This window comes from Odontesthes bonariensis, chromosome 10 (genome assembly GCF_027942865.1).
Source record: "Odontesthes bonariensis isolate fOdoBon6 chromosome 10, fOdoBon6.hap1, whole genome shotgun sequence".
Classification (NCBI taxonomy): Eukaryota; Metazoa; Chordata; class Actinopteri; order Atheriniformes; family Atherinopsidae; genus Odontesthes; species Odontesthes bonariensis.
The window spans coordinates 34705072-34729733 of record NC_134515.1 but is presented as its reverse complement, the minus strand read 5'-3'; the positions used below and the strand labels follow the sequence as shown (position 1 = coordinate 34729733).

General features: G+C 44.1%; 1 protein-coding gene across 2 annotated transcripts in view; it reads left to right on the top strand.

Annotated features, from left to right (window-relative positions):
* Nucleotides 1-24662, top strand: part of LOC142390033 (DNA (cytosine-5)-methyltransferase 3B-like) — a 111103-nt gene that overhangs the window by 44095 nt on the left and 42346 nt on the right. For both annotated transcript variants that reach the window (XM_075475354.1, XM_075475355.1), the window contains exons 3-6: nucleotides 7451-7601; nucleotides 8255-8340; nucleotides 8497-8634; nucleotides 23489-23632. In XM_075475354.1, the coding sequence (XP_075331469.1) occupies nucleotides 7451-7601; nucleotides 8255-8340; nucleotides 8497-8634; nucleotides 23489-23632 (519 nt within the window). The remainder of the gene's footprint in view (nucleotides 1-7450; nucleotides 7602-8254; nucleotides 8341-8496; nucleotides 8635-23488; nucleotides 23633-24662) is intronic.

The window sequence follows — 24662 nt, the reverse complement described above, 5'->3', positions numbered from 1 at the left end:
TGCTGTTTGTATCCAAATGTTCATGAATATGCCATGTTCTATTTACTTTAAGTTCAATGTCTGTCTCAAGTTTCAGGTCAGGTTTTTGAAAAAATTGGACCCCTGACATATATAGGCTCCATGTCTGCTCATTTAAAATGGATTTACACTCATTTGGAAACATTTATTGGAATGATGGTAACACAAAGACTTGTAGTTAGCTCTATTGAAGTTATCTTCAATGCGTTTTGTTTACTTGTTTACTCCTGGGTGTGTATGAGCAAACCCTGATAATGATAATAAGCCTCAGCAGCTCAAAATAGATAATAGCCTCTTGATTTCACTGTAATTCTGAGCACTGACGTTGCCTTTTAACATGCTTTTCTTGAAATGGAGCAGCTCTCCTCTCCATATAAAAATAATGATACTGAGAATGTTTTGTTTTTTTAAAAAGGCACTGTGTAATTGGGTTAAAGCATGTAAAAACATTTTGAGTGGTCAATTGGACTAAAAAGATACAGTCCACTTATAGTTGGCTTGAAGATATCTCTTGCTTGCAGTGGCCTGATAATGTAACCAATTTAAATAAATGCCAAGTTTAGCATGGGTTTTTATGGTTGCTCTGAGCTCTAAGACCCATCTCCTCACAGAAGAGCTTTGGTAAGGTACTGGTAAGCCATGTCTGCGTCCTTTGAAGAACGCAGCCCCCGAATTGGGACACAAAAGTCAAGAACAAGTTTATTGTACATTTTCCTTGTCCCCAAGGCGATCATTTTTGCCCATATGATTAGTTAGTCTAAAACAGTGACCATGACAACACCAGCACCTTTCTGAAAAATTCAGAGATTTTCAATTTTAAAGGCTCGTGTCCACATATTGCTTTCAGTTGTCTTCAATATTGTTTAACTGCTTTAGGGAGAAGCACTGCACCCAGTGTCTCTTTCAGAGCACTTTGCCTTTTTTGTGTGGCCACCCTGAGAATTGAGAAGTTGAAAACCTCAGAAGTTCTGTATTTTGAAAGGCCCTGGTGTCAATCACATGGGCAGAAGAAGAACCTGTTCTCGCATTGTCATTATACCAAGTGGAAGGCTATGATATGAGGAACTATTGCATGGGTGTGTGAGCTGTGTTAGTGCACAGGGCCTTCCACTACATGGGGCATGCTGCATGGTCAGATATAGCCTTTATATTTAGGACATAATGTCCTATAATCTTAGGACATAAACACATAATAGACATCAATGCTGAAAGGTATATACAGTTTTTAAGCAACATATACTCCCAACCAGATAATGTCTTTTCCAGGGAAGGCCCCTAATATTTCAACAAGACAATGCTAAATCCAATACTGCATCTGTTATAACAGCATGCCTTGATCTTCCCTTTGGACAATCCCTATTCATGTGCAATATTCAAAAATTATGGCCAAACACTGTTGTGTGCAATATATCCATATACTTGAATCTACTAACACCTTATTTTTATCTATTTTATCTATTACCACTAACACCATATTTTATTTATTTTATTACCGTAACAAAAAACTGTGCATCTTACACCCTTCCCTTTTTTTACATTACTTATATATTTTTTATATTTTTTATATTCACACTCTCTTTGCACTGTTTTTGGTGGCTTTAAATTTCGTTGTACCATGTATAATGACAATAAAGGCATTCTGATTCTGATTCATAGTAGAATAATCTAGGTGCTGAACTAGTCTGCCTTCAGTGCATTATTAAATGAAAAAATATGATAAAAAGACTTGGCACTGTTGAGCAGCTAAAATCCTTTATCAGACGAGACTAGGACAAAATTCCCCCATAAAGGTCCAGCAACTGCTCTTTTACGTTCAAAGACATTTACACACTGTTGTTAAATAAAGGATTCTTCACAGTGGTAAACATGGTCCTGCTCCAACGTTCTATTTTCTATTTTGTATTGTTAATAAAATATTGGCTTATGATATTTGCAAATTGATGCATTCTCTTTTTTTTTTAAGTTTTCCCAACCTTTTTGCAATTGGGGTTGTACAATTCTTAGTTCCACAGTGGCAAAAAGTTTCACCTGTTAATCTAGACATTATTACATGTGTAGCCAAGTTCTATTCATTATTTTCATAGGTCGCAGGTCAAGATTTCCCTGAATTATTTGAACACATAAAAACAAATAAATATGATACGACAATAATATGGCGTCTGTGCTGAGAAGCTGAACGCTAGAAGAATGAGAATGCTTGTTCTTAAAAATCACAAGGATTGTTTCTAGTGATGTTAGTAAGTTTGTAAGAAAACCACCTGACCTATGGCACATAGGACTCCCAAGTTGCTCCTGATATATGCATCAGTGTTGGATTGGGCCAATAAAAAAGAGCTGTATATGTAGAATACAAATATGATATTAATTCAAATTAAATTAAAAGAAAAATTACATTTAGTGAAAAAATATTTAATTTGTCCCACAGCGAAATTATCAACAATGTTGACCAAAGTGCTTTGTAGTTGCTTAAAGTAAATAACTAAAAGCAACAATAAAAACCAATAAAACTAGCTTCTAAAACTAATACTAAGTAAGACTAAAACTAGGTAATAAGTAAGAATAACAATAATATCAATAAATCACAACACAGTAGACAGCAGTGAAGAGGATAGGCAGTGTTGTTCTTTATGTTCATGAACTAGTGTATCATTCCTGATTGCACAACCAGGTTCATTGGGCCCCATAACAGTCCCCAGCACAGGATCTTCCTTCATCAGTTTGTTAAGTTTCTTTGAGTCACTGGCTCTGATGCTACCACCCCAACAGATGGCTGCAAAGCAGATTTCCACCACAAACTTAAAAATATGCAAGATTTTTCTAGAAGTACAGTCTGTTATGTCCTCTCTTGAAGACAGCCTCAGTGTTTCTTTTACAGTCTAGTCTGCTGTCAAGGTAGACTCCCGGGTGTCTGTATTCCTTAATTCCTTAGTCAGTCCAGGTGGTTGTGGAGGCCTCTGTGTGTATTTTCTGGAGCTTCTTAGATAACAGTTAAGCCTCAATCGTATGAAAGGCATTGGACAAATCAAAGAACATGATCCTCACGGTTCTGCATAACTCTGCCATTGGCATGGCAACTCATCATAGCAGATGTTAAAAAAATATCACACAAAGAGAATCCACTGAAGCAGCAGAGCTTCCAAACCAGCGCAAAAAAATCTTTAAAAAATAACTCCATTTGCAGGAAAAGAAAGCTTAGTATAAATTACAAAAACACACACAATACTGCCATATTACCAAACCTCTCAGGAAGACTGATTGAGGAAAAAGACACCTGGAGGCTGCACAAACAATGTTTATGTTACAAACTATCATAATATTCATACTAGATTGTAAGAATAATTAGAGTATTACTGTAATTTGGTTTGTTCACACCACAGCTTACTGTATAAATACAATAAGCTGCAGAGTGAAAAGAAATTAAACTGAACAGAATACACAAGGTGGCAAATTATATCACATAAAACAGGAAGCAAGGTTACTGAAGAGCAAGAAACAAATTAGTGATTAAAGATAAACTAGAATACAAAAAAATTAAAAACCAGAGGACCCCACAAAAACAAAACTCAGATCATTACATGAAACTCCAGACCATGACAAAATATGTCTGTTGGAATATTTCTACAGTCTAAAAGCACTATTTCATCTCTAATTATATTTGAATTGTTTATTTGTATTTCGGGATCATCCCTATTTTTTTTCCCTTTTCACCATTTCATGATGAATGGTTGTGTGTTCTGACCTAAAGCACAAGAGTGAAAGAAAGAAAGGTGGGTGAGAGGCAGGATACACCCTGGACAGGTCGCCAGTGCATCACAGGGACAAACGAGACAATCAACCATGCATGTCAATTTGGATTCTCCTATTAGACAAACTTCCATGATTTAGAACTGAGGGAGGCAGCAGGAGTACCCAGGGAGAAGCTATACCTGTTCATTCAAAGTCAGTAACGAAGGGAACTTTCTTGTATGAGACAGTGCTAACCACCACTTGAGATACATGCAGTACTCAATTAAAAAAAAAGATTTAATCACGTAACCTTATCCACTATTTCCAACTTGTTATAAAAAAAAAAAACAACGTACTATGTTTACACTAAGTACTTTTTGCATCATGGCCTGTGCATTATTGACCGGCATTGGATCCCTCACATTTTTTGCTGTGAATGTGCTCTCCAGCAGAAAATATTTCTCTATGAACTGCTTGTGTTCAAAGTCTGGGCTAATTTGTTTGTTTGTGAAAATAGTTTTATGGACCTATTATTATAAATTGGACCCCATTTGTAGAGCACTTTTTTGGTCTTGTCAACCCTTTATCACTGCATGAAAAGAGGGATTTGTGGATGTATGTGGCCCCTTACATGTCCGCATATGTTAAGCCCCTGCATTTGCGGTGGTAAAAGTGAAAACTTTGCCCAAATTGTCGCAAATTGACCTGGCAACTGCTCCCCCATGCCCCCCTCCCCTCCCCTACTTAGGAGAGCCTTTAATATGTAAATGCCAGTGATCAGGTCAGGAGCTGCCACAGTCATTTTCAAGTGGGGTGGGGTGAGGTGAGGTGGGGGGTGGGCAGGCCTGTTTCTACACGTTCATCACTATCACCTCCAACTCCAGCCAAGTTTGTTGCTGTGTTGTCTTGAAAAAGAAGAGGTGCACGCTGTCTGCTGGTGACAGGTGATGCATATCTGGGTTTTTTTCTCCCAAACACCTCTTTTGTAACCGCTTTTTGTGGGCAAAATTCAAGGATTCAAAGGTTTATTGTCATGTGTGCAGTTAGAAACGTGTTTCCCTGAACAATGAAATTATTTTCTTTGTTGCCTGCACTGGATGTCCAAATGTATAATAATAAAGATAAGATAAAGATAAAATAAGCATGCAACAGCAATATTCTAAAAGGTTTCTTAAATAAATAGAAATATAGAAATAAAAATATAGAAATCTGGCCTGTATACATAATGTGCAGTAGTGCGCTCAGTGTTTTATTGTGTATGGCTTAATTCGGTGTCACAATGGTCACAATATCGCCGAGGTCTTTTCTTTGTCCTTGCAGAGTCCATTTTTGTGTCAAAACAGTGCAAATTGCCAGCTGTGGTCAGACAACATTAAATAGCAAAAGGACGGGAGGTTGTCTCGCGAGTATTCCGTGTAATGACGTATACGCATATGATTGGTGGAGCTTAACGGCTCGCATAAGCTCTCGTTCAATCACGTATGAGAAACATTGTGTCGTGCAGTGTAAACAAAAAGTTTAAGGAGCAGATCTGGCGGCAGAAAGGCAGACAGAGTCCCGTGCTGTGAAAACTGACCTGGTTTGCGGAATACAATGGCTGGAAGACGACTTGCTTTCAACTCCCCAGCAACTCTCTGCGGGTCTACAGGTTTGTGTGTTTTTTTCTACTTGCACATGACCATTTGATTGTTTAATTTTAGTCTTGTTGACACTGTACAGCACTTGGGACAGTTCTCGCTGATTTTAAATGTGCTGTGTATTAAACTTACTTACTCACTTGCTTACAGGCAGATAAAATGAAAGTCCTGTTGAATGCTATGACCGGGATGTCTCGTATGGTGGCCAGCACTGTGGATACGGTCGTGGAGAGGGTTCTGGAGGGAATCGACCAGAGATTCGCTAGGTTGGAGGCAAGATGGCCGTCGAGAACGGACTGAAGTTACATTCTAGAGAAGTTGAAGAGCGCACCCCCAAGAGAAGGCGGATACAGAATCCGAAAATCGCGGTAAGAGTAGGTTATTGACTGTGGCTTTAGGCTAAACTCAACTTAATTGTGTCCATCACGTGAAAACCAGTGTGAGTTGCTTTATTTAAAAAAATGAATTTCGTGTTTTCAATTTATAGGAAGCAGTTCGCCGCCTGCATAACTCACCGTGGCATTATAATCCAGGTCAAGGGTAAGAATAAGTGAATGTTCTCCCAATATCTAGTTGAGTTGGACCCGATGTTATGTTACGTTAATGCAGGTTTTTTTTTATTAACCATAGGCCTGTTGTTTTTACAGGCTACTGTCACCTCACAATATGGATGTAACGAGTCGCTTGAAGGAGGCGGTGTCAAACAGTCCGAACTTCAGAGAGGTAGACGGGGACACTATCGAGGGTGAGCGGCGCTGACTTTTACCACGGCTCTGGCACTGATACTTTTAAGCACTGGTCATTTTATTCATTCCTCTTGTTTGTTTTTTTTTAGCTGGGTGACGGACCTGTGTGCTGTGCTACAGGCGCGTCTTGAAGCCAACCCGAAATACTCACAGTCTCACCACAGAAGAGTGAAAGAGAGTAAGAACATATACGCTGTCAATATGACTTTCGTTACTTTATAGACAAGTTGACAATATGCTGTGCATGGCTAGACTATGTTTTGATTATTTATTGGTTATTCCAACAGCTCCCAGAAGCCAGCTTCTGATCCAGGATGAGGACGTCTGACAACTCCCGCAGACCCTGCAGGGACCGGAGTAATGCGGATTCCAAACGGCGGCGTTTAGGCTTATTGTGTATATTGTAGGCTACAGCAGTGTGTGTATATAGTTTTCAATTCTTTATTATCAACATGGTTCTTATTACAATGTAAGCTATGTACATTGTGTGGTGTGGCAATAAAAGCGCTTTAAAAAAAAAAAAAAAGTTTCCTTTTTCATTCTCAATAGATTCACGTCATTCATGCCTGCATTAGCCTAGTCATAGTGCAGCTTATAAGAATGACGTGAATATATGAAGTACACAAACATCCCAGGAATATTAGTAATCATAATCACAATTATTAATCATAATTGCTGAATGATATGCCCATATAAAGTATGCATATATTAACCTTATTGGCCAATGGGCGGACAGCTTTACAGGAGCTTTTTTATGTAATCACGTGCCTTTTTTGTCCAATACCAGCGAGGCCAGTGAGAGGTCCAGGCACTCTCACAGCGGGGTGCTAATCGCTGGGCCATTAGCACCCCGCTGTGAGAGCCCGCCGCGAGCCGGGTTCGTTTCCGACGATTTTCTCGCTCAACAAACTTAAAGTTTGTCTGCCTGCAAGCGCCCAGGTGCGTCCGAAAATTAGGCAAATTCGCGGAAGTTCACTGCCGTCCACAGTGACACAAATCCCTCTTTTCGTGCAGTGTATAGCACTTTTACACTACAAGCCCAATTCTCCCATTCACATACACACTAATATAGAACTTCTTAGTCTATGTAAAGGCAATGCTATAGGGAAATATCGGGTTCAGTGTTTTGTCTAAGAACACTTTAACATGGGGTCTGGGAAAGCCGGTGATTGAACAACCAACCTTCCAATTGGCCGCTTCTCCTGAGCTACAGCCAATAAGATTAACCGAAGGAACTTTTACTTTTGGAACTTTTGGCATTTTAATTAGCTTCTTCTTACCACTTTGCACCTCAATTAAACATTGTTCTCACTCTATCTTTAGGCGGCAGTAAACGGAGACACACCTCTCGCTGAGGCCGTATCAGAAAATGACAGTGGCTTGGAACTGACCAATGAGAACAGCCCTCTGACTGCAGCTGAACCACCCTCCCCCTTCAGCCCCAAACTCAATGGAGATGCTGCTTCACCTCAAGGTAGCACACACTTCAGTCACAGATCTTATTTGTTCTAGAATTGTAGACCTTTTTATCCTCAATCCATTTTCGTTAAAACTGTATTTTTTTTAAGCCACTCAGTTTTTTTGTAAAGGCAGAAACAGATACTATTTACAGAATGACATGGAAAACAGAAAATTGAGCTTATGAATGCTAACATTTGTTATATCAAGGTCATATGCTTAATAATGTGTTAGGAAATTTGGAGGTTTTTCATCATTTAGGAGGAGTTCAAAGTGTACAAATGTAAAGACAACATAATGGAGCTTTAAAAGGGATGTGTTTTTCAGCACGTGTAAAATATATAAGATTAATTTGAATAATTAACAGTTTGTTTGAGAGGTTATATTTAATGTAAGTCTCATAGACTCAACAGTGCGTGATTTTTTTTTGCCATCTCCTCCTTTTTTATTATATTTATATTGTTGTGTCTCTGATCTGCTGTATTGCAGTAAAGTTAGGGGACTTTGAATTGACAGATTAACTTGCGATCAATTAAAATCCAATTAGACCATAATAAAACCCTTCTACACTATCTTCTGAAAATTTTTATTTTTTTCTCATGCCATCCGTTTGACCTTCTGTTGATCTCTCTGTCTCCCTCCTTCGTTTTTGTTTTCATCTCTTTCTAGATGGTAACAAGTGTTCAAGGGGAAGCCGAAAGAGGAGCAAGAAGGTGCCAGAAGAGGAGAAACGTACCTGGGACTCCTATAACAAGGTGCAACCATTTACACAAATTTACGTTAGTGGAAAGATATTTACACATTTTTTTGGAAAAATTAGAGCAGAGATATTCAATTCCTTGAGGGTGTTTGCATGTTTGTGCGTGTGTGTGTGTGTGTGTGTGTGTGTGTGTGTGTGTGTGTGTTTCCAGGACGAACATTCTGGAGCATCACAGTTCAGCTTAAGACAGAGACCTCGACCCAGAACGATTTTCCAGGCCGGTCTGACACCACACACGCACACCAAACCTCGCAGACAGAATCGCAAACAGGAGCAAAGTATATCACTGGTAAGAGCAAAAACAATTCACACACGTTACCAAAACAGCTTTTTTAAAACCTCTGTTGAACAGTGTATTCTTCAGAGAATGGTGCATGAATGAGGCTCCCTGATGATTGTTTTAGTGTTGACATCAGTACCACATGTATTTGAATGCATCCACAATAGTGATTATTAGGGCCATTTCAGACCAGGGCGGCAAAGCGTGGCGGAACGGAAGCGATTTTCACCGGCGGAGGTGAAAATACATGGAAACAGATCTGTCCTTGCACACCGACGCGGCGGTAGTCGGGCGGTAGCGGCGCGGAGACGCCTCCGTCCCGCGCTGCCTTTGGAAAATAGAACTCGAGCGGAATTTGGACGGCAGCGGCCGGCGGCGGCCGGCGGTGTCCCGTTGAAATGAATGGGGAATGCAGACAGGGCTGGAGCAGAACTACCGCGGCCGCGGACTGTCCGGTGTGAAAAGCCAAGTTGAACACACCGCCTGATAACCGGCGTAAGACTGCCGTCGTTTCGCTGCCGCCACGCCACGCTCTGGTCTGAAATCGGCCTTAGTGAATGGACGTCAGCAGAAAGGAGTATAAAGCAGCAACTCCTACAAGCACACGATAGTCATACATTTTTATTCACACGTAATCTTTTTATACGGTGTCCTGAAGGTCTTACGTGGGAACCGGCTAAAAAAAATATGTGGAAGACATGACACTTCCCCATGAGCTGTCACCTTACCGTGGTGGGGGGGTTTGCGTGCCCCAATGAGTCTGGGAGCTATGTTGTCTGGGGCTTTAAGCCCCTGGTAGGGTCACCCATGGCAAACAGATCCTAGATGAGGGACCAGACAAAGAACAGCTCATAAAAACCCCTATGATGATAAAGAAGATTGGACACCGTGTTCCTTCGCCCGGACGCGGGTCACCGGGGCCTCCCCCTGGAGCCAGGCCCAGGGGTGGGGCCCGCCGGCGAGCGCCTGGTGGCCGGGTCTGTGCCCGTGGGGCTCGGTCGGGCACAGCCCGAAGAAACGACACGGGTCCCCCTTCCGACAGGCTCACCACCCGTGGGAGGGGCCATGGGGGTCGGGTGCAGTGTGAGCTGGGCGGCAGCCGAAGGCGGGGACCTTGGCGGTCTGATCCTCGGCTACTGAAGCTGGCTCTTGGGACGTGGAACGCCACCTCTCTGCTGGTGAAGGAGCCTGAGCTGGTGCTCGAGGCTGAGCGGTTCCGGCTAGATATAGTCGGACTCACCTCGACGCATGGCTTGGGCTCCGGAACCAGCCTCCTCGAGAGGGGTTGGACTCTCTTCCACTCTGGAGTTGCCCGCGGTGAGAGGCGTAGAGCAGGTGTGGGCATACTTATTGCCCCCCGGCTGTGCGCCTGTACATTGGGGTTCACCCCGGTAGACGAGAGGGTAGCCTCCCTTCGCCTTAGGGTGGGGGGACGGGTCCTGTCAGTTGTTTGTGCTTATGCACCGAACGGCAGTTCAGAGTACCCACCCTTTTTGGAGTCCCTGGAGGAGGCACTAGAGAGTGCTCCTCCGGGAGACTCCCTCGTCCTGCTGGGGGACTTCAATGCTCACGTGGGCAATGACAGTGAGACCTGGAGGGGCGTGATTGGGAAGAACGGCCCCCCCGATCTGAATCAGAGTGGTGTTTTGTTGTTGGACTTCTGTGCTCGTCACGGACTGTCCATAACGAACACCATGTTCAGGCATAAGGGTGTCCATATGTGCACTTGGCACCAGGACACCCTAGGCCGCAGCTCGATGATCGACTTTGTGGTTGTATCGTCGGACTTGCGGCCGTATGTCCTGGACACTCGGGTGAAGAGAGGGGCGGAGCTGTCAACTGATCACCACCATGTTCCGTGCCTCCATTGTTGAGGCGGCCAACCGGAGCTGTGGCCATAAGGTGGTCGGTGCCTGTCGTGGCGGCAATCCCCGAACCCGCTGGTGGACCCCAGTGGTGAGGGAGGCCGTCAAGCTGAAGAAGGAGTCCTATCGGGCCTTTTTGGCCAGTGGGACTCTGGAAGCAGCTGATGGGTACCGACAGGCCAAGCGGAACGCAGCCTCGGCGGTTGCTGAGGCAAAAACTCGGGCTTGGGAGGAGTTCGGCGAGGCCATGGAGAACGACTTCCGGACGGCCTCGAGGAGATTCAGGTCCACCATCCGGCGGCTCAGGGGGGGAAAGCGGTGCACCGTCAACATCGTGTATGGTGAGGGCGGGGCTCTGCTGACTTCAACTAGGGACGTCGTGAGTCGGTGGGGGGAATACTTCGAGGGCCTCCTCAATCCTACCGACATGCCTTCCGATGAGGAAGCAGAGTTGGGGAGCTCGGACGTGGGACCTCCCATTTCTGGGGCTGAGGTTGCCGAGGTGGTCAAAAAACTCCTCGGTGGCAAGGCCCCGGGGGTGGATGAGGTCCGTCCTGAGTTCCTCAAGGCTCTGGATGTTGTGGGGCTGTATTGGTTGACACGCCTCTGCAGCATCGCGTGGACATCGGGGGCAGTGCCTCTGGACGGGCAGACCGGGGTGGTGGTCCCCCTCTTTAAAAAGGGGGACCGGAGGGTGTGTTCCAACTATAGGGGGATCACACTCCTCAGCCTCCCTGGTAAGGTCTTTTCGGGGGTACTGGAGAGGAGGATCCGCCGGATAGTCGAATCTCGGATTCAGGAGGTGCAGTGTGGTTTTCGTCCTGGTCGTGGAACTGTGGACAAGCTCTATACCCTCGGCAGGATCCTGGAGGGAGCATGGGAGTTCGCCCAACCGGTCTACATGTGTTTTGTGGACTTGGAGAAGGCGTTCGACCGTGTCCCTCGGGGATTCTTGTGGGGGGTGCTCCGGGAGTATGGAGTGCCGGACTCCTTGATATGGGCTGTTCGGTCTCTGTATGACCGCTGTCAGAGTTTGGTCCGCATTGCCGGCAGTAAGTCGGACATGTTTCCTGTGAGGGTTGGACTCCGTCAGGGCTGCCCTTTGTCACCGATTCTGTTCATAATTTTTATGGACAGAATTTCTAGGCGCAGCCAGGGCGTTGAGGGGGTCCGGTTTGGCGACCTCAGAATCGGGTCTCTTCTTTTTGCGGACGATGTGGTTCTGTTGGCGTCGTCAGGCCGTGACCTTCAGCTCTCACTGGAGCGGTTCGCAGCCGAGTGTGAAGCGACTGGGATGAGAATCAGCACTTCCAAATCCGAGACCATGGTCTTCGGCCGGAAAAGGGTGGAATGCTCTCTCCGGGTCGGGAATGAGATCCTTCCCCAAGTGGAGGAGTTCAAGTATCTCGGGGTCTTGTTCACGAGTGAGGGACAAATGGAGCAGGAGATTGACAGATGGATCGGTGCGGCGTCTGCAGCGATGCGGGCTCTGCACCGGCCCGTCGTGGTGAAGAAGGAGCTGAGCCAGAAGGCGAAGCTCTCGATTTACCGGTCAATCTATGTTCCTACCCTCACCTATGGTCACGAGCTGTGGGTAGTGACCGAAAGAACGAGATCGCGAATACAAGCGGCCGAAATGAGTTTCCTCCGCAGGGTGTCTGGGCTCTCCCTTAGAGATAGGGTGAGAAGCTCGGTCATCCGGGAGGGGCTCGGAGTAGAACCGCTGCTCCTCCGCATCGAGAGGAGTCAGATGAGGTGGCTCGGGCATCTGGTTAGGATGCCTCCTGGACGCCTCCCTGGTGAGGTGTTCCGGGCCCGTCCCACTGGCAAGAGGCCCCGGGGAAGACCCAGGACACGTTGGAGAGACTATGTTTCTCGGCTGGCCTGGGAACGCCTCGGGGTCCCCCCAGAAGAGCTGGAGGAAGTGGCCGGGGACAGGGACGTCTGGGTCTCTTTGCTCAAGCTGCTGCCCCCGCGACCCGATCCCCGGACCAGCGGAAGATAATGGATGGATGGATGGATGGATGAAGACATGACAATACATATGTTGCAAACATAGACCTTCTTACATGCTATCCCTCTGGAAAAACCCTTGAAAATAACATTGAGTTGAAATAATGCTCTCAAACATGGAACCACTCATACAGAAAATAAAAATGAACCTGGATAAATGGGGAAAATTGAAGCTCACATTGTGGGGAAAAATTAATGTAATTAAAATGGTGGTTGCACCACAATTCAATTATGTTTCTATGATGCTACCAGTCAATATAGCACCACAGTTGTTTAAACAATACGATAGAATCATTACAGAATTTTTATGGGATAAAAAGAGACCAAGGATTAATATAAAGAAGATGTGGTCACCTAGGGAGATAGGAGGTATGGGTCTGCCTAATGTAAGATTATATAATTTAGCATTTGAAATGTCTAGATTGATAAAACATTGGAAGGAGATAGATCAAGAGCTGAGTTGGATCAAAATTGAAAGGGAACTAAGTAGTCCGTTTAAACGTCTGGATGTTTTTTCACACGGTGTAACAATTCCTGGACGTAATTATTTTTCAAACCCAGTGTTGTCTTATTCTAAAGCATTTTGGAGAGAAATACACAAGATGCATAGTATTTCCCACTTGAGACAACCTTATGCCTCTCTATGGCATAATACAGCCATCCGTATTGGGAAGAAACCCATTTATTGGAATCAATGGCTTGTAAGAGGGATACGCAAACTGAGCGACCTGTGTGTGGATGGAGTATTAATGTCGTTTTCTGATATGATGCAAAAATATAATCTGGAATATAAAGGTAATTTTTGGAAGTATGAGCAAATAAGAGACTGTATCACAAAGGGTAAATTTAGTCATAATAAGAATACACTGATGGAAGTTTTGGACCTACCCAGTATAGCACACAGAGCAGCCATATTCTACAAAACATTTAATGGTTTATGAAAAGATACATGTAAAAATCTGAGGATTGTTTGGCAGAAAGACCTAGGGTGTGATTTAAGTGAGGAGGACTGGTTAAATATCTTATCAAATACAGGGAAACACATGAGAGAGGCGAAGGGGAAATTTATTCAGTACAAGATAATTCATAGATTTTATTTTACTCCTTCAAAGCTACATCGAAAGGGCTTAATAGGAAATAATCTATGTTGGAAATGTCAAAGTGAGATAGGGACTTTTTTACATGTGATTTGGGGGATGTAAACTAGTGTACCCGTTTTGGGAGAAAGTATTGAACCATGTGAGTAAATGGCTGGGTGTGGCAGTACCTGTATCACCAAAACTGTGTTTGTTAGGGGACCAAACAGGAATCCTAAATATATCTAAATATGAAAGAGGGATTTTAAAAGTTGGAATGGTCACAGCTGCCCGAACAATCCTCAGAGTATGGAAGAGTACAGTCGCCCCAGATGTTAAAAAGTGGATGGAAATGATGTCAGAAGTTGCATCATATGAACTCATGTTGGCTAGAGTTAACAATGAAGAGGAACATGTTAGGAGGGCCTGGGAACGTATTTTTTTGTAGGTATGGAAAATGAAAATTTGTAGATATGGTGCTGATCAATGCAAAATGTAAAAAACAAAAGAAGAGTCTATGTACAGGAGGTCTTTGTGTACAGGGCTATAAGCTGGATATACTGTCTGTGAGGCGGCGGCGCGATCGGTTTCACAGCGACCCCTCGAGAGGAAAAAACAGTGTAAAACAGTGTAATTTTCGTGTATTATTGTATTTATATCGTTAAGTTATGTGTCTGAAATCTACAAACTGCACTCAAGAGGCCGCTAAACTGAAACACTCAGATGCAGTATCACAAGTCTACCAACGGAGTCTACCTATGGGACTTAAACACTGCCCAACGGCGTTACCAACGGAGACAAAGGACGCGCTACAGTCTCTCGGCCTGCTTCGTAAATTCCCGCTGTGCGGTAAGACACGAGGCGGGGGACTGTGTGTTTACATCAACACGGACTGGTGTAACAACTCTGTTCTAATCTCCAAGTCCTGTTCATCGCTGGTGGAATACGCGGTCGTGAGATGTAGACCATTCTATTTACCGAGGGAGATCTCCTCCCTGCACATTGTAGCTGTGTACATTCCTCCCAGCGCTAACGCTAAGGAAGCGCTAACCGCATTATACGGGGCCATCAGTGATCTCCAAAACAAACATCCAGATGGACTGCTTATTGTCGCCGGAGACTTCAATCAAGCAAATCTAAGAACAGTGCTTCCAAAATTCTACCGACATGTGGATTTTGCAACGAGAGGAGCGAACACGCTGGATCTTGTTTACATCACCATACCCGGTGCATATCGTGCCGAGCCCCGCCCCACCTTGGATATTCTGACCACATCTCCGTCAAGCTGATCCCAGCATACAGGCCGCTGGTCAGGCGCTCCAGACCAGTCAACAAACAGGTAAAGACCTGGCCGGAAGGAGCCATCTCTACCCTCCAGGACTGTTTTGAGTGCACTGACTGGCAAATGTTTAGGGAAGCAGCAACCACCAACGGCTCCACTGACCTAGAGGAGTACACGGCTTCAGTCACTGGTTTCATCAGTAAGTGCACTGATGACGTCACGGTCATCAAATCCATCACCACGCGCTCTAACCAGAAGCCATGGATGACTGCTGAGGTGCGTGCACTGCTGAGAGCCAGAGACACAGCATTCAGAACAGGAGAAAAGGAGGCCCTGAGCAGAGCGCGGGCAACACTGGCCCAGGCTATCAGGGATGCAAAGCGAGCGCATGCCCAGAAAATCCACGGCCACTTCAGAGACAGTGGACACACACGGCAGCTGTGGCAGGGAATCCAAGCCATCACTAACTACAGGACAACAACACCGGCCTGTGATAGTGATGCCTCCCTGCCCGATGCGCTGAACGTGTTCTACAGTCGTTTTGATGCAGAGAATGATGTGGTGGCAAGGAAGAACACCCCCCCTCCTGGCGAACAAGTGCTATGCCTGACCACAGCTGAAGTGAGAAAGACTCTGCAAAGAGTCAACCCACGTAAGGCTGCTGGCCCAGACAACATTCCCGGGAGTGTGCTCAGGGGATGTGCAGACCAACTGGCAGGTGTCTTCACGGACATCTTCAACATCTCCCTGAGCAGTGCCATCGTCCCATCGTGCTTCAAACTAAAGAGATGGTTGTTGACTTCCGCAGAACACAGAGGGACCACGAGCCTCTGGACATTGAAGGCTCCCCGGTGGAGATTGTGGAGAACACCAAATTCCTTGGTGTCCATCTGGCGGAGAACTTCACCTGGTCCCTCAACACCGGCTCCACCGTGAAGAAGGCTCAGCAGCGTCTCCACTTCCTGAGAAGGCTGAAGAGAGCCCACCTCCCTCCCACCATTCTCACCACCTTCTACAGAGGGACCATAGAGAGCCTCCTGGGTAGCTGCATCACCGCCTGGTTCGGTAACTGCACCCAACTGGACCACAAAAACCTTCAGCATGTGGTGAGGACGGCTGAAAAGATAATTGGAGCCACTCTCCCCTCCGTCTCAGACATCTACACCACACGCTGCATCCGCAAGGCAACCAGGATTGTTAAAGACCCCACCCACCCCTCACATAGACTTTTCTCACCCCTCCCATCTGGCAGAAGGTACCGCAGCATGCGGTCTGTCACCACCAGACTACAAAACAGCTTCTTCCCCCAGGCCATACGACTCCTCAACACTCAGGGACTGATCTGATCACCTCTGTTGTATACTGTCCTGAGCCACTTTTTGGTACTTGTCTGATGCACTACTGCACCTCATGTAAATAATAATACGGTCACTTTACACTTTTACACTTTACAATCTGTAATGAATGAACACCCAGAACAACAAGATGGCCGCCGAAGAGCAGACACACAGTTCAGCAGGTCCTGTGTATTTGCTTAAAAAGTCACATATTCACAAGAAAAGACTTCGGACTTTACCATCATCTTGTCTGCCTATTGTCTTCATAACCCTATACCTTCTGAGCTTAGCCTGTCCTAGAAAAGTGGATAATTTGACTTTGTTACCAGCCAAGCAGAGTCAACTTGCTTTGTACACAAGAGTGCTGCATCATGGCCAGGCTAGGCCACCAGCAGGTAAAAACAATCATTCAATTACAACTCATCCGTTTTGGGGAATTGTTCATCTCCTGATGATACTGCTACTGGCTGGAGATGTGGAAGTAAATCCTGGACCTCAGTTTCTCGGAGAACATGTTTTGGATGTGACACAACCTCAGCTGTTTGGCATATTACCACAACTGCCTATGCCAGTGCTACTTGGAATGCTACCACAGCTAGCCCCATCACCATACTTTGCTGGGCATCCACCATCATTAGTCTGGCATACACTACACCAGGCCAGGCTTTCACCAGCTGGGCCAGCACAACAACTAACTGGGCCCCCATTGTTAGAAGGGTTGCAACTATACCAGGCTGGACTGCCAGCAGGGCCCCTACTGCAGCTAGCAGGCCTCCCACTACTGCTAACTGGGCCTTCACCACCTCTGGCTGGGCTTGCATATTTTGCCTGGCCAAACATACAGCCAGCTGGGTTAACACCATACCCAGGTGGGCGTCCTTTCCTGCTAACAGAGCTACAACTACATCAGGCTCGATTTTGTTCTGGGTTTCCACCACAGCTAGCAGGCCTTCTACCATCGCTAACTGGGCCTTCAATACCACTGGCTAGGCTACTACCACATCAGACCTGGCAAACATCACAACCACCTGGGCCACTACCACAACTACTGGGGCAACTACATCCAGCTGGGCCACCACAACAACCAGCTGGGCCACCTCAACCAGCTGGGCCTCCTCATCCAGCTGGGCCTCCTCATCCAGCTGGGTCTCCTCAACCAGCTGGGCCTCCTCATCCAGCTGGGCCTCCTCAACCAGCTGGGCCTCCTCTCCCTCCTCAATCAGCTGGGCCTCCTCATCCAGCTGGCCCTCCTCATCCAGCTGGGCCTCCTCAACCAGCTGTGCCTCCTCATCCAGCTGGGCCTCCTCAACCAGCTGGGCCTCCTAATCCAGCTGGGCCTCCTCAACCAGCTGGGCCTCCTCATCCAGCTGGGCCTCCTCGTCCAGCTGGGCCTCCTCTCCCTCCTCAACCAGCTGGGCCTCCTCATCCAGCTGGGCCTCCTCAACCAGCTGGGCCTCCTCTCCCTCCTCAATCAGCTGGGCCTCCTCATCCAGCTGGGCCTCCTCAACCAGCTGGGCCTCCTCATCCAGCTGGGCCTCCTCAACCAGCTGGGCCTCCTCTCCCTCCTCAATCAGCTGGGCCTCCTCGGCCGGCTGGGCCTCCTCTCCCTCCTCAATCAGCTGGGCCTCCTCATCCAGCTGGGCCTCCTCAACCAGCTGGGCCTCCTCATCCAGCTGGGCCTCCTCATCCAGCTGGGCCTCCTCAACCAGCTGGGCCTCCTCAACCAGCTGGGCCTCCTAATCCAGCTGGGCCTCCTCAACCAGCTGGGCCTCCTCATCCAGCTGGGCCTCCTCATCCAGCTGGGCCTCCTCGGCCAGCTGGGCCTCCTCTCCCTCCTCAACCAGCTGGGCCTCCTCATCCAGCTGGGCCTCCTCATCCAGCTGGGCCTCCTCAACCAGCTGGGCCTCCTCTCCCTCCTCGGCCGGCTGGGCCTCCTCTCCCTCCTCAATCAGCTGGGCCTCCTCAACCAGCTGGGCCTCCTCTCCCTCCTCATCCAGCTGGGCCTCCTCAACCAGCTGGGCCTCCTCTCCCTCCTCAATCAGCTGGGCCTCCTCATCCAGCTGGGCCTCCTCAACCAGCTGGGCCTCCTCTCCCTCTTCAACCAGCTGGGCCTCCTCACCCAGCTGGGCCTCCTCAACCAGCTGGGCCTCCTCAACCAGCTGGGCCTCGTCATCCAGCTGGGCCTCCTCAACCAGCTGGGCCTCCTCACCCAGCTGGGCCTCCTCAACCAGCTGGGCCTCCTCAACCAGCTGGGCCTCGTCATCCAGCTTGGCCTCGTCATCCAGCTGGGCCTCCTCATAACTTTCCTGACTCGTTATTTGCAGGACCTGGACAACACAATAACAGGTCAGATTTTTCAAAGGACAAATTGAACAGTAGAGTTTCTCATAGAAACCGTGTGTTTAAAAAAAAGCGATGTGTAAAGCTATACCAAACGCTCAATCATGCCAAAGTCATTTGGGATCCACATTGTAAACCTAAGGGCCTGTTAGGAGGACATATTAACATACGTAGTATCCTATCCAAATGTGACCAAATCCAGCATTTACTAAGTGATTCTAACTTGGATTTTCTTTGTATAACTGAAACCTGGCTACATAGTAATTCTCCAATGGGTCGATTGCATGTAGCTGGTTACAAAATCTTTAGATTAGACAGATCTGGGGGGAGGGGTGGGGGGGTGATGTTTTATGTAAAAGAACACCTTAAGTGTAATCAAATACAATGGGCCTGTGTGAACGATATGGAATGCATAGGGCTAAATGTCATTCTTTCAGAACAAATGTCAGTGACACTGGTAGGGATTTATAGGCCACCATCAGCGTCTAATGTTTTTTATGAGAAGCTACAGGATGTGCTTAAAGAATGTAGCAAGAAGTCAGAAATTATTTTAATTGGGGATTTTAACATAAACTGACTTGATAAAACAACTTGCAAACACCTGAAAGCTTTAACTAGTAAGTTTGATTTATCCCAGTTAATTAAAGGCCCTACAAGAATAACTAATACATCACAGACATGCATAGAGCTGATTTTTAGTAATAAAAGTGATAGAATTCAGAAAACATATAATATGCTTACAGGTCTATCTGACCACAACCTTATTCTTTTCTCTAGAAAACTATCAAAACATAGACATACTTGTCCATCTAGACAAATACCAGAGAAACTGAGAATACCAAAGGGTGAGATTGAAAATTTTAAACTTGCCCTAAACAACATAAACTGGAATACCCATCTTATAAAAGAGGATGTAAATGAAAACTTCAGGGTACTTATGGATGTTATTCAAGAAACTATGGGACAGTTTATGAAGAAAATTAAAACTAAACCAACCAAAAAGAATCACTTACCCTGGTTCAATGACACCATATGGTCATTAATGAAACAACAAGATCATGCTCTCAAGACCTCTTTAAAAACTAACACTGGGATAGACAGACAGATATTTACCTCTTTGCGTAATAAAGTCACTAAAGCACTTAGGACTGCAAAAGCAAACTTTTTTATTAGTATAATAAATAGTGCTAGAGGGAACACAAAATAAATCTGGACAAACATTAAGAAGCTGACATCAAATAGTACCATATGTAGGGAAATTAAAGAGTTGAAGCTGCCTGACAGGGTAATCAATGAGCCTAAGGACATTGCGACAGCTCTTAATGTTTATTTTGTTGACTGTGAAAAATATGGAGCAAAACTCAGGTTATGAAGTACATCAACTTACTCCAATGCCCCTTAACACTGATGCCCCAATATTTGATATCCATGCAGTAACTCAATCACAAGTTGATAAGGTCATCTACGGCCTTAAAAGTACCAGAGCCAAAGATACCTTTGACATGGATTCATTATTTCTTAAAACTCACAAAGAGTCTTTCATAGCTCCGCTAACAAACATTATCAATGATTCCATAAACGTAGGTGTTTTTCCAGACTCCTGGAAGGATTCTATTATTACACCAATCCTTAAGTCTGGAGACCCTACACTGACTGGAAACTATAGACCGATCAGTATACTCCCCTCAATATCCAAGATAGCGGAGAAACTGGTTGCAGAACAAATCATATATCATTTAAACACAAGTCCATATATGTTAAACGACCTCCAATTTGGCTTCAGAAAACACCACTCTACAGAGACAGCTGTCTGCTACTTCTTGGAAACCATAAAATCCAGGCTTGATACAGGTGGGGTTGTTGGAGCTGTGTTCCTTGACCTGAGTAAAGCTTTTGACACAGTCAACCACAAGTTACTAATAACCAAGTTGACTCATTTTAATTTCTCTGAGAAATCCCTAAAATGGATGGAATCATATCTTTCATCAAGACTTCAATGTGTCAGGGTTCAAAACACGAAATCTATGCCTCGTGTGAATAACCTAGGAGTACCCCAAGGTTCAATACTAGGACCTCTTTTATTTAGCCTATTCATAAATGACTTGGCAAGTTACTGCCCGTCAACAGTGACCTGCCAACTGTATGCGGATGATGTTGTGCTTTATGTACACACTAAAGACAAGGCGCAAGCTGCAAAACAACGTACAGCTGTTATGAGTAATGTGTGCAATTGGTTAGAGAGCTCTCACCTGTACTTAAATGTGTCCAAGACTGTTTCAATGTATTTCTCCAAAAGGCTAAATAGATCTGACACAGACCCTAATATTTTTGTGAGAGAGAAAAAGCTTGAAGTAGTTCAAGAGTTTAAATACCTAGGTGTGACTTTGGACTCACAACTGAGTTTTAAGCAGCACACAAAAAAACTGTCAACAAAATGAAATTTAACTTGTCCAACTTTAGATATATAAGAAACAATCTTACTTTTGAAGCAGCTAGGCTATACTTTGATGCAATGATCATGTCTCACATGACCTATTGTATAACTAGTTGGGCCTCAGCTTGTAAGACAACTCTAAAGTCCCTTAAGTCAACATATAAACAAGCTATAAAAGTTTTAGATAGAAAACCTAAAATGTATCATCACTGTCAGATTTTAAAAAAACTTGATTTGCTGGATGTGGAAAACACTGTGAAATACACTGACTCTATTTTAGCTTTTAAAATACTTCATGGTCTAGCTCCACCACCTTTACAGGAATATATTAAAAGGAACATAAACAGCACAACCAGAGCAGGCTCCAGAGGTAATTGTACTGTTCCCTTTAGGAGAAGTGCTTTTGGCCAAGCAATTTTTTCCTATAGAGCAACCAATACCTGGAACTCTATACCAAGTGCAATACGCGACCTATCTACTCTCACCTCTTTTTCCAAACATCTTAAAAAATGGCTTCTGGAAAATCAAACCTGTTGTCACTAGCTGGGATAATTTTTTAATTTGTCCACTGCTGCTGATCTGTTGTCTGTTATTATCTATTATGTCTATTATAATGTTTTTACTTTGTTTTGTTTTGTTGTATTTACTAAGTACTATTATGTCTATTATAATGTTTTACTCTGTTTTGTTTTATTATTATTATTATTTAAAAAATAAAAAATAAATAATGTTTAGGGACCATCTACCTGTCAGGGACTAAGGATGGAAATTAGCCTTTGGCTATAATCCTGTATATTTACATTTTATTTTTATTTTTTTTAATATTCATCAATATACTTTGTCCCTTTGTGAAATAAAATAAACTTCAAACAAACTTTTTTTTTTTTTCACCACACTTGCAGTTACTTGTAGCATTTTTAGTATTGTCTTTGTTGTCCCAGCTGTTCTTTGTTGTTGCGCTGTTCTTTGTTGTTGCTGTTTGTTTGCACTGAAAACTTCTCGAGAAACGTTATTTCATTGCACTGTGTACTGTGTATATGGCTGGAATGACAATAAACCTTCTCGAATCTTGAATCTTGAATCTTGTTGATGTTGGTGTCGGTGTTTGTTTTCTAGTTGGAATGTTTTGTTTAGGTGTGTATGAATAATTAAATAAAAACTTTAATGACAAAAAAAAGAAAATAACATTGAGTTAAAAGGACAAGCTCTCCAAGATTTAGCTAGTTTTGCAGCCAAGCAGAGGTACTATTGTATTTTCAAGCATTTTTCACTAAATGAGTGCAGATTTTAAGGGATTGAATTAAGAAACCTTGGGATGAAAGGGAATAACTTCTGGTATTTTTTGTAGTTTTTGTGTACCTTTCAAGCCTGTAAGTCTTCTGATTTGGGCACCAGAAATTGTACTACTTGTGCCTACTCCATTGCTGCGGTTGCCCTCCTCTTCAGCTGCTGCATGCATTTGTCATTGCTGAATGATGAAAAATGCTTTGCTGCTGATGCACCACTTAGAAATGTCACCACAGACAACGGATGTAAAACTGCATTGGAAAACTAACTGGCAACTCCTTGAATGCAGAGTCAGAAATTCATGCAAACTGACCCTTACAAATCTACAGTGGTTGATAGTGAGGATGACACGAGAGTGTAAGTTTGACCCTGTGTTCTGTAAGTTTTAGTTGAGATTTGATCTGTGTGTGTTTTCATCACAGCTTTCTGTAAAGGGTGCTGTCTGTAAAAATACACGTTCAAACACATAATATTCTCCCTTCTTTCTTTTTTACCATCTCAGAAACATCAACAGAATTAAAGGTTTCCTCTCCCAAAAAGACCAGGAGAAACTCATCCATGCATTCATCTCCAGTAGACTCGATTACTGTAATGCTCTTTTAACTGGACTTCCCAAAAAGAGCATTAAACGTCTGCAGCTCATCCAGAACGCTGCTGCTCGAGTTTTAACCCGGACTAAGAGATCTGAACACATCACACCAGTTTTGAAATCTTTACTCTGGCTTCCAGTCAGTCACAGAATAGATTTTAAAAGCCTGCTGATGGTTTACAAATCCCAGAACGGTTTAGGCCCAAAATACATCTGTGATATGTTCAGAGAATATAAATCCAGCAGAGCTCTGAGATCCAAGGACTCAGGTCAGCTGGTCCAGTCCAGAGTCCAGACTAAACATGGAGAAGCAGCATTTAGCTGTTACGCTGCAAACAAGTGGAACAAACTGCCAGTGGAGATTAAACTTTCACCAAATGGAGACATTTTTAAATCCAGGTTAAAAACATTTCTATGCATGAAATCTGCACGGTATCTTTTAACTTATCTTGACTGTTGCTTGTTTTTAAATTAATTTAAATGATTTTATTTGTTTATCTTTATATTCTTTGATGTATTTTTAATGCTTCTTACACTCCCTGCTGCAATGCTTTTATTTTATGTAAAGCACTTTGAATTGTTTGTTCATGAAATGTGCTATATTAATAAATTTGATTTGATTTGATTTCTCTGCTCTCAGTATGCCAGTGGTCCTCGCGAGGCTGCAGTTGTATCCAGTGGAGCCCCAGAGACCCCATGTCCGGAGCTAATGGAACAAGACTCCAAAGACTCGGCTCATAGCACCAGCACTATGTGTGGCTCTGAGACCCAACATGAATACAATGTAAGTCAGTTGTGCCTTGTGGAAAAATTGCCTTTGTTTCCATCAATGGTTTTAGGCACATTTTGAAATATCACATCAGAAAATTGGAAATTTAAAAAATTTACAGAAAGATTCTTTAAGCAATAATGTAGAAGATGTCACAACCAAATACTTTCCGACTTATTTGGTTTTCTTCGTGAAAATTTTGCTCACATCACTGATCAATTCTTTCTGATTTTACAGAAGTAAAAAAAAAAAATTACATTGTGACATACTCTTAAAGGGAATCCCTGAAGACCTTTTTTAAAAATTTTTTTCCTGTACATTTGCTAGGCAACTATCTCTGCAAACTAGTTGTTTTGAGGGCTACTTTTAGCTACTGCTTTACCCTTTTTCTCCGAGGGTATCATCATAGCAACTTTTGCAGTAAAACTAGACCTGCCTTGAGGAGGTTAAGTTTTGAGATAGAAGATCAACGCATTTTATGGCACCACTTCCCAACAAATCAGTTATTTTACCAAATAAGACTCTGCTCTTATGAGTCTCTGCTCTCTTTCATCTGTGACTGTTTGAACCTGTTTGAACCACTGGCGTTACTAAGAAACATCTTTAGCTTGTTTCTGTTTATTTTCAAAGATACGTTTCTAACACGTTATTTACATGATTAGAATCATGACTATATAGAAAAAATTCTTGACATTTTCTTCCACAGAGTATGTTCACATTCATATCTACATCTATTTTATAAAAAGTTTTAAAAAGCAATTCCAATAACAGGACCACCAAAACCATTTGTAAAGCTTGGATGTCAGAAAATGAACATTTACAATAATTCCAATTAGTGGTGTGAATGTTGAGGTTCTTTATTTTTGCAACTGAGGGTCTTTTTGAACTTATGAAAACAAAAGAACCACACGCAGTGTTCAACATTCGCTAGCTCGATCAGCAGCAACCTTTAATCTTCACTCTCAGTTAGAGGTCAACCACAGAACTACTTCCTGTCTAAAGGTCTTAACATTAATACATTGTTACGTTTCCTGCTCAAACATCC